Source organism: Fukomys damarensis, unplaced genomic scaffold (assembly GCF_012274545.1).
Source record: "Fukomys damarensis isolate Sample0158 unplaced genomic scaffold, DMR_v1.0_HiC HiC_scaffold_14, whole genome shotgun sequence".
Classification (NCBI taxonomy): domain Eukaryota; kingdom Metazoa; phylum Chordata; class Mammalia; order Rodentia; family Bathyergidae; genus Fukomys; species Fukomys damarensis.
In genome coordinates, this window is record NW_022900926.1 from 80,927,854 (window position 1) to 80,938,974 (window position 11,121).

Here is an 11,121-nt window from a genome sequence, read left to right on the forward strand (position 1 = left end):
TCGAATGTTTTCATATTTCATTTTAAAAATTGTTTATAATTTCTAGTGTTCAAATTTATTAATCGTTCCTTGAATTAAATAAATTTGCCTTGAAAAATGTTTTAGGATGAACTTTGTTATAGTTTTAAACCCAATTAAGTTCATCAGTTTAATTGACAGTAAAAAAAATAATGTTTTCATATTTCAGAAATGATAGCTGTTTTTACATGGCATGTTACATTTATTGCATTTGAAGTGTGTTAATACTGTGACAGAAGCAAGTAAACATAGATTTTTGTTTTGATTATTCTCACATTTAAGCTCTTTATTATAGAAAATTTCAAATGTATGAAAACGAGAAGAAATGATATATGAACCCATATACCTATAAGTGATCTCAAGTAATTGTCAACTCATGATTAGTCTTTTTTCATTATTGCTGACATAGTCTCCTTTCTTCCTGAGAGTGATGATTTTTTTATATCATTAGCCTCTAGGACGTCTGGGGGCTTCAGTGTTTGGAATTGATCCTGTGGATGAAAACATTAAAACAGCACAGCACCATAAAACATTTGATCCAGTCCTCGATAAGAGGATAGAGTACAGGGTATGTTCCCTGGAAGAGATCGTGGAAGACACTGAAGAAACTTTCGATGCTGTTATAGCTTCTGAAGTTGTAGAACATGTAGCTGATCTGGAAACATTTATACAGTACTGCTGTCAAGTATTAAAAGTAAGATTTAGGAATTTATTTGTTTGTTTCTTCTTCTGACTGTGTGCATATATCCATAGCAAAAAAGTATTTGATAATACTTTAGCAGTCTAGCAGGCAAAATATAGGAGGAGAGGAGGAACAAGAAGCCAGGATTAGGGGATATCTGCTGGAGATTACTTCTGCCCCTCAGATTAACCTCAGTAATAGGGTTTTTCAGTGTCCCACTAGTATCTTAATGTGCCTTGAAAAATGTTAATGTTAATTATTTGAAAACTGCATTTTTAGTGGTATTTCCCCATTGAGATAATCTGGATTAAATACTTAGTAGACGTTATATGACAATTACCAAGCAGTGAATCTCACTTAATATTTAGAGACAATGATTAGCATAAATTTACTTAAATAGTATTTCAGTTACTCTGTGAGTTTTCAGCTTATGAAATATATAAGTATTTGATTTTATGTAGCACCCAGTGATGAAGGAAAGGCAGATGTTGTTATCACATTTGTTAACACATGAGCACTCAGGGTTTGTGAGTTGGCAAAGATCACTGGGCACTTAGATGGGGCTTAACGCTAGATCCTTTGATTCCAGCTCTGATAATCCTCATTACTTATTATTGTTATATTATTGGCCAGACTTAGTTCTTTAAATGTGTTTCCAAACTTTCTTATAATAAGTAACCCAAAAGTCCTATTATTATTACTATACATAGACTCTGTCTATATGTTTAAGATGTTACACCCTAAAGTCAAAAGCTAAAAGAATAAAATGCTTACCCAATATCTAAAATGAGCTTTAAAAAAAATTTAAGAAGCTCCGTCAAAAGTTAAAAGAATGAGGGCAGGGTATTTAGCTCAGTGGTTCCACTGCCTGCCTCACAAGTGCAAGGACCCGAGTTTGATCCCTGGTACCAAAAAAACAAACAAACAAACAAACAAAAAAACCCCCAAAAACCCAAAAACCAAAACAAACAAACAAAAAAGTTAAAAGAATGTGATGCTTAGGCCATATCTCAATAGAGCTTTTAAAAATCTTTATTTTACTTTATTTTAAATTAATTATAGATTTACAGAGCAGTTGCAAAGACAGTACAGTGTCACCTTCACCTATGGCCCTCTAATGTTAACAACCTACATAAGGGTAGGAGTGAGCAAGTGAGGCACAGGACATACAAGCAAAGGGGACCCTACTTGTCAGGTGCCAGCCCCCACTTGCACCCATGGAAAGTCTTTTCTATTTTGGGTCTATGTCTTAGAACTTTCCTTAGCCCACCATGGTGCTACCCCTGAACATACTGTTCTCAGAACCCCAGATGTTGGTGTTAGGCTTCTTAAGGCACTGAAGAACTTGTTAAATTGCATTAGTTTTCTGCTAATGCCATTTTTCCATTACCGGATCCAATCCAGGTTCTTGCATTACATTTCATTGCCATGTGTCCTTATTCTTTATTCTGTGATGTTTTCTCAGTGTTACTTTTAAATGGAGCTGTATTAAGGCTTATTCCCTGTTGTCCAAGTAAACCTCCGTAATTATTAATTTCTGTGTTGTGCATATGAGTGGAGGTTCTTTGACACATACGAGGATTGCTAGCATTTGGGCTTTAAAACCAATTTTTGCTTTAATGGAGAACCTGTATTTAAAAAAAAACATGGTTTATCTTTAATGTACCATTTTATTGAACACAGACTAGATAAATGATCAGATTCATAAGTAATTCTTAATAAAGTATTTTAGAATACTGCGCCAGAGTTTTATAAAGGAAAATTACAATGTATGATGATATAGTATGTAGTATTTCAATTTTTAATTTAAGTACACTCCCTAGTATTTCAGAGCTCCTCTTACCATTTTTACTTTTGGTTTGGAGTGGTATTTAAAATATGTTATTCTTTTTCTCCACCCCAATGCATGTAGAAAGAGTAATGTAATTATTTTGGAGGGAAATTTTGGTATTTTATCCTCATCACACCAATGATAATATGTAAGAGTGAGGGGACATCTCTGTACTTGACATTTGTGAGATTAAATGTAGAAAATGCTATAAATATAAGCAGAGTAGAACTAAAAATGGCAAACTAAACAGTCCCATTTTTGGTTTGCATTCACCTACAGGCTTATCTTGATCTCTTCATAGTATTTAGACAAATGAAATCAAATTAAAACAAAAAATTTCAAACCTTAATCATTGTTTTTAAAAATTAATTAATTGTACATTTAAAGTATACAGTGTAATGACATTCATCATTGGAAATTTGCACCTTTACATAATCCATCTTGGGTTCTTATTTTTTCCTCATTCTCCTGCCCTCTCTTCAACCCCTCAATCATTAATGTTTTTGTCAGAGAACACTTGCAAATAAATAAGAAAAAAAAACCACACATACATCCTAGTTATATATAATTTTAAGAGTTATAAGCACTGTTGTGTAGACTCAGTGAATGTGTAGTGGATTGCCTTTAAGAGTGGATTTCCCAAAGGAAAAAAATACTATTTTGGCAGTTTATGTTTTATTCATACTTACATATCTTAACTATACTTAAAACATTTGAAAAGGAGAGAGGAGAAGCCAAGCCTGTACTTAACTGATACTCTTAACTTTTTCAATTTTACTTCTATACATTTTTACCTGTGTATAATTCTGCTTCTTTTAGCCTAGTGGCTCTTTATTCATTACTACAATCAATAAGACACAGCTGTCCTATGCCTTGGGGATTGTGTTTGCAGAGCGGATTATGGGGATTATACCAAAAGGTACTCATACATGGGAGAAGTTCGTTTCACCTGAAAAGCTAGAGAGCATTTTGGAATCGAGTAAGTATGAAGAATTTTTTGAAATTTCTAGATTTAAGTGAACTTTTAATGCATCTGTAATTACTAATCACATAACCTAGCACTTAACTAATTCACTATCTTTGAGATGTTGGTTTCATCTCTTTAACTATGTCTTATACTTTTTGAAGTTGGAATTAAGTAGTAGGTACCTCTTCTGTCTTAGTTGTAGCACCTAACTCAACATCAAGCTCATTATAGATGACAAATACATAACACTTGGATATTTTCACTTGGTAAAAATGAGATACAAATCAAATGTCTATTATTTATACATCCTCAGTTCACTCTACTTTTTCTTTCTTTTTTGGTATTGGGGATCGAACTCAGGACTGTGGTGCTTGTGAGACAGGTGGCAGAACCACTGACCTAAGTCCCTGGCACAGTTCACCCTACTAAGCCCTGCATATATCAACTTATATATCTTATTTTTCCTGATTCCTCTGTACTCAGATATATATTTAAATTCCTTGTCACATTTTATATATTTTATATTACTTAGAGCACACTTTATATTATGGTTTTGTAGTGGAATTTTTTGCTCTTTTTTGGCCTGTAAGCTCCTTTAAGGCAAGATTATGTCTCCTTTTTGTACTTCCTACATTACTCATTTTGTATTACACAAAGTAAGTAGTCAATTTATGTCTTACATTCCTGTCAAGAAATAGTGTTGTTTTGTTTTATTTTTTTGTTTTATGAGACAGGGTCTCACTATGTAGTTCAGGCTGGCCTTGAACTCTCCATAATCCTCCTGCCTCAGCCTCTCAAGCGCTAGGATTACAGGCATGTACTACCATGCCCAGCTAAGTAACAGTGTTTTTCAGTTCATTTATTTGGCATTCTGTATTCTTGTTGAGTACTTAGACTTACTGTATTTCTCATGCATTTTGTTTATATAACAGTGTATTAAATGTGAAATACTTGGAATATTATCAGTCCATGGCAAACTAGTGTGTTCTAGAGATTTCTATAACTTTGTTAAAAACAATAGTCTTTTATTGACATATATTTTCTAATAACAGCTAACATTTATTCTCTGTATTTTTCAAATACCAAGAACTGTACTACTATACTTTATACACATATCGCTTCTCATTTCAACAACTCTATGATATATGTTCTGTCCATGTGGGAAAACATTCAGGAAGGGTAAGTATCTTGCCCAGGGTCACCATGAAAGAGATGCCAGAGCTGGGATTTGAACCTTGTCAATCTGCTGTATGTATTCTAGTCTGTATTAAATTATGATCTATATGTAATAACAAAGAACTTCTGCCCATTAAATTAGCAATTTTTTAAATATGCAGAGTTGCATGAGACTTTTGGTACTTGGAAGGTAAATATTGTTTAAGGCTACATTCATTATCTGATTTTTTTTTTAGATGGTCTATCAGTTCAAACTGTGACAGGAATGCTCTACAACCCCTTCTCGGGTTACTGGCATTGGAGTGAAAATACCAGCCTTAACTATGCAGCCCATGCTGTGAAGTCCATGGTACCAGGACACTCGGGGCCTACTGAGATTGTTTTTAAGGGGGAAAAAGAAGAGCCTCAAGCTGAGGCTTCCACCATCCCAGGTATGCATGAAGAACTGAAGAAATGAATTGTTTCTGAAGACTGTAGTAATATATCTTGAAAGGTTGGATCCTTATATTTAAAAATATATGTATACAATTTATCTTTTGAGAAAGAATCACAAAGAAAAGGTTAATAAAAAAGTTAAATCCTTGGACAAAAATTTTTATGGCATCTACTAGCTACTCTCAAGGGATTCTATGGATAAAAAAGTTTTATGAAGGTATCCGTGATCTAGGAGTTCACATCTAGGAGTTCATTGTCTTTGTTATATAAATGAAGAATGCTATTTCATTTTTTTTCTAAGTTTATTTAAGAAAAATGAAGAGTGGGGAGAAACTGGCCCTGCAGAGCAAACTTAGGCCAAGTAAATAGAAAGAGGGTTAGGGCAAACACAAAAGTACATGCGGCATCTGGGAAACACAGTGTGGACTATCATGGAAAGCTACAATAGCTGCATATTTCCTTTTATCTTACGGGTTATGCATATATTTTCCCCACATACATGCACATACATATCCGCTGTTCTTTATTTTAATTCAATGAGGAATTTGTATCGTAAATGTTCCTCTTTATTTGATTTTTTTTTTGGGGGGGTGCCAGGGATTGAACTCAGGTCCTTGCGCTTGCAAGGCAGGCCACCGAACTGCTGAGCTAAATCCCTGGCCCTCTCTTTATTTGATTTTAATGAAAACCATTTATGCTTTTTTTTTTTTGTTTTTTTTTTGAGACAGGGTCTCACTATGTAGGTGAGACTGACCTGGAACTCACTATGTAGCCCATGCTGGTCTCGAACTCACAGCAATCCTCCTGCCTCAGCCTCCTTGTTTTTGTTTTTACTTTTTGAGATGAGATCTCCCTATGTAGTTCTTGCTGGCTTTGAACTTACTGTGTAGCCCAAGCTGGCCTTGAATTCATGGTGATCCTTCTGACTCAGCCTCCTACGTGCCAAAATTACAGATATGCACCACAATGCCCAGCTCAAATGTAGTTTTATATCACTGGTATTTAGGAAGATAATATTTTTCCTTTTGAATTTCACTTTGTTGGAAGTCAAATGAGTTATCGAATATGTACTGGATTTGGATTTAAGCATTAAAATCAAGAAATTCAGATTATATAGAACATACTTTTGTGTATATGTCCTAAAATTGTATGGTACCTTTTTTTTTTTTTTTTTTTTTTTTTCTAGGGTCTCACTATGTAGTTGAGACTGACCTGGAACTCACTATGTAGCCCAGGCTAGTCTCAAACTCACAGTTATACTCCTGCCTCAGCCTCTCAAGTGCTGGGATTATAGGTGTGCACCACGATGCCTGGAAAGAAAGGACTTTTTAAAATTTAATGATTCAATCATGAAAAAAAAATTTCCAATTACTATATTTTTAATAAAAGGGCTTATTTGAAATATATTTTTTGCCTCTGAAAATATGTTTGGCCTTTTCTCCAAGTTCAGAAACAATGTTCTTTCTACCCATCTCTTGACTTTAGATAGATGGTTACTTATGTGCAAACTTTTATATTGTATGTAAGTTAACCTTAAATTATCTTGAATATACTATTTCTTTCCTGTTGGGATCTTCCCTGATATACTGAATAAAGTCTTCTTAAACTCTTCAGTAATTTCTCATTGACTTCTATAATAAAAGGCCTAACTTCTTTACTCTGGTTACCAAGTCCCCACATACTCTGGCCCTTCCTACTTCTCAAAACTAATGACAATCTGGAACAATCCAACCTTCAGCTGGACTTGTGTGGGACATTGCTGTGGGATCCAGGCCCTTGGTTGGATTCTTTGGGTGTCTAGTGTATGGCTAGATCTCTTGCACTCCTCTACATTTGACTTTTTGAGTGACTATTATAAAATAATCCTATAAAGTATGTGTCCTGTATTAAATCTCTTTCTCTTGCAAAACCGTGACTACAACATTAACTTACAGTAACATTTTAAAAAGGGAAATTCTTATTACTAATGATATGCAACCATTTTCTGTATCAAAAAAAATCCTGACACTGACCATTTGCATGGAAAGCAACAGATTTAATGATAGGATCAATGCAACTCTTGTAACCCAGTGAGAAAAGAACCCAGCACATAGAACAATTGTCTAGGATATAAAAGGCACCAGTTGGACCCAAAGGGAAAGAAAATATGTTCCCAAGACAATGTGGCAACAGAGTTGAGAATGGGAGTTGAAAGTTACAAGGTAAATAGGGATATGAAATGTTTCCCCTTCAGCTAGATTTGAGTCCTTGTTTCTCTTTGAAGGATGGAACCTAATGGATGTAGAACTCACTGCTGTCTCATAAGATCTCCGCTCTTGAGCCAGGTGTGGTGGCACATGCCTGTAATCCCAGCATTCGGGAGGCTGAGGCAGGAGGATTGCTGTGAGTTCGAGACCAGCCAGGGCTACATAGTGAGTTCCAGGTCAGTCTCAGCTACATAGTGAGACCCTGTCTCAAAAAACAAAAACAAAAACAAAAGCAAAACAAAACATGATCTCCACTCTTTTCCTGTCCGAAAAACTAGATCAATAGTTGAAGTTCACAGACAGTTTCTCTAGTCCCAGAAACTCCCAATAAAGAACAAAATTGTGTGTGCGTTTTTTAAAAAATTCAGAGTCCCATAGCTTTCATCAGTCTGAAAAAGTTAAAAATTGTTGCACTTGCTACGTGTCATTGTGCATGCCTATAATCCTAACACTGAGGGCAACTGAGGCAGGAGGATCACAAGTAGGAATTCCAACTGGTCAACCTGACTAGACTGTTTCAATATTTAAAAAAAAAACAGAAAAGGGCCCAAGGTGTAGTTCAGTGTGAAGGCCATGGGTTTAATCCCCATGTACCACAGAACAACAAACAAAAAATAAAAATCCTTAAAAATTCTCTGAAACATTGTAGTGGGAAAATACAGTCTTGAAATAATATTTTCTTTTTTGGTACCAGGGATCAGACTTGAGTCCTTGTGCTTGGGAGACAGGCAGCAGAACCCCTGAGCTAAATCCTGGCCCTAGAAAATATAGTCTTTATTTGACAGAAATGTATCAAGAGAAAAAAAATGATTGCTTTTATCTTTTCCCTACTTATTATAAACATGAGTATGAAGGCTATCAAAAGTTGTAAAAGAAAAAACAGAGACAAGATATAAATTGCCTCTTTTAGGGTATTTTGAGATGGAGTTGAAAAGACTTTCTGTGACTCTGCTTAGATTTTTTTTTTTAATCATAATATGATGATCGAAGGCCAGTCTAGATTCATTAATAGATTACACAATGTTTAAAGAATTTCCACTCAGAAGGACTGCTGGTTTTAAAATAGCAATAGTTAATGGAGGACAGCCTGCATGGACATGTGGAAATGGACAGATGGGTGGACAGCGACCAGACACTTAACCGCACTGTTAACCAAGAGCCCCTGAGGACTGCTTTTATACAGCTAAACAGCTCAGTTCTTGTTTCTGTCCACCTAAGCCTTCAAACACACCAGGTGACAGCACCCGTACCCACCACACCTGCCTGAGCATGCATAGAACCAGTGGTTTTGAGTTGGGTGTGGTGGCCCATATCTGTAATACCAACTTGGGAGGCTGAGGCAGGATGATCACGAGTTTGAGGCCAGCCTGGGATACACAGTAAGTTCAGGGAAAGCCTGAATTACAAAGTGAGACCCTGTCTCCAAATAAACAAACAGACTGGTGGTTTTGAACCCAGAATATTCCCTGAGAACCAGTGATGGAGACTAAAATCAATTCTTTTGGAGACAGATGTTTTTGTGCTCCTTAGATGACAATTTTCTCTGATAGCAGTCAGCTCAGATCCATATCACTGCTACTCTAGGAACATGCAGGATCCAAAAATCTATACCATTCCTATAACATGAAAAGGATCATTGCTACTCCTTATCACTGCTTAACACAAACATCCCTACTAATTCTTTTTTTTTCTTTTTTTAATATGTTTTTTATTGGTACATTTTAGATATACAATACAGTTGCATTAATCATTGAGATCTTGTACCCTTACATGACATATCTTGGTTCTTATTTTTTCCTCATCTCCCTAGCCTCCCTTCCCCCCCTCTACCCTTACCTACTTACAAAGACTTTTCACAAAATTTTACCTGAAGACGCTACCTTGAATTTGTCTTCCCTGAATCAACTTCCCTTTGGCCTCCTGCAGTTTTCTCATACAGCCTCTGTAAGGCTTATTTCATAATGTACTATTTCCCTATCTTCTCAAATCTTCACTGAAGATCCCTTTACTTCTTAACCTAACTGAAACCTGAGTCTCCTTTGGGCATGATTTCACCTGGAGCTGTTCGCCTTCACCTTGGGGAAGTTTTATATTTTGTATGAAACTCAGAGTTGGGAGGTGGGGTTCAGGTTCTTTCTGCTCACTGCCATTACTCTTGTGTAGAAGCTCATGCTTATCCAAGCCTCAGGTCTGTTCTCTTATTCTCTATTACTCACTTATTGCAAACCCCCTCTTCTGGCCACTTCTCTTATTCACAAGGTCTTTGTTCTCTTTCCTTAGGCTTCCAATATTCCTGAGTAACTCTAGTAAGTGGTCCTTGTGGATGGGCCATGTCCAGCCTCATCAACAATAGGACCTCATCTCTCGAGGATTCTGACTTCACAGCCACATCTGAAGAAAATCCCTTCTTGATCAAACTTTACTCAGGCTCCACTAAGCCATGCTTTCAACGAGGCCTTGAACTTTGGGTTCCTGAGCACATCTTTGCATTGTTCTATTTCAGCAAGAATCCTACTTCATCAGTTTCACCAGGTCCTCCTTCCTCTATACTTGATCATCCTTAATAACTGATCAAATTCCCTTCTTCACTAGTAGTGATGGCCCACACCTGTAGTTCCAGCAGTGACGGAGGTTGAGGTGGGAGGATCACAAGTTTGAGCCTAGCCTTGGCAACTTAGAGACCTGGCAAAACCCTATTTTAAAATTAAGAAGAAAAACAAGCACTGGAGATGGATCTCAGTGGGAAGGTCCTGGGTTCAATCCCCAGTACTACCAAAAGATAAAAAAATTTAAAATTCCCTTCTTCATCACCCATGTGATGTCTAATCACCCTGGCCTACTTCTAGCAAGAATACTGTTAGGTAAATTTAAGAACAATCCCCCTAGCCTTGAGATTTTCTCTTAGTAGCAGTCCATCCACTGACACCCCCTCTCTCCATATTATTCCTTGGCTATAGATCTTTACTTTTTCTTGTGTTTGAAATTGAACTCAATCATTCTCAGATTTTTGACTGCAGGATCCTATTATAGTACAGTGGTATCTCGGCTTATGAACTTAATTCTCTCCGTGATTCTGGTTGCAAGCCAAATTGGGTGAGAACCAAATCAGATTTCTCCATAAGCTCAACATTGAACCTAACCATTGAGTTTGATTTGATTTTGTCTAACTTGGTTTGTGACCAGGATCATGGAAAAAATTAAGTTTGTGAACCAAGGTAACACTGTACTTCCTTGAAAAAACTCTTCTTTACTGCATTTAATAAATTTAAGAACAGTTTTTCCTTAACACATTCTAGCTCTTGAACTCACCTAAGAACAATGAAGTCATAGATCTGAACATCCCATTCAGAGGAAAAAGTCTTTCTATGATAGAAATTATAAAATGAAAAGGGCAGAGATATAACAACCAGAAAAATAATAGTTTCCAGTACCTGGAATTTAGCCACTTGGAAAAATCACTGGGTGAAGAGAAAGAAAGAAGTAGATCTCCAGGAATTGGAAGGAAGCTGATATGAAAATTAGAAATTACAGAGAAGCTGGAGAAACAGGGCACAACACAGAGAAAAGGACGAAGCAGCCTGGAAAGCCTACGGAGGAGCACCTTTCTCCATAGTCACAAGATTAGCCCTTAAGGTTAGCATCCACAGGAATAAACAACAGACCAGCACAGAAGTGCTAACCCCCGTGAAAAGCCCATGGTTATTACACTCTACAAAAACAACATGGGGTTTTACTCCAAAAGTGACTCCTTCCACATGGCCTGCTA

The 11,121-nt window shown here is 36.4% G+C and overlaps 1 protein-coding gene across 3 annotated transcripts in view; it reads left to right on the plus strand.

Annotated features, from left to right (window-relative positions):
* Positions 1–10,013, plus strand: part of Coq3 (coenzyme Q3, methyltransferase) — a 35,298-nt gene extending 25,285 nt beyond the window's left edge. For 2 of the 3 annotated variants that reach the window (XM_010637379.3, XM_010637377.3), the window contains exons 5-7: positions 470–712; positions 3,351–3,510; positions 4,911–5,723. In XM_010637379.3, coding sequence (XP_010635681.1) covers positions 470–712; positions 3,351–3,510; positions 4,911–5,131 — 624 coding nt within the window. In that variant the 3' untranslated portion in view covers positions 5,132–5,723. Of the gene's footprint in view, positions 1–469; positions 713–3,350; positions 3,511–4,910; positions 5,724–9,635 lie in introns of those variants that run through there. The other variant, XM_010637378.3, reaches the window with a different exon arrangement.
* The last annotated feature ends 1,108 nt before the right edge of the window (positions 10,014–11,121 follow it).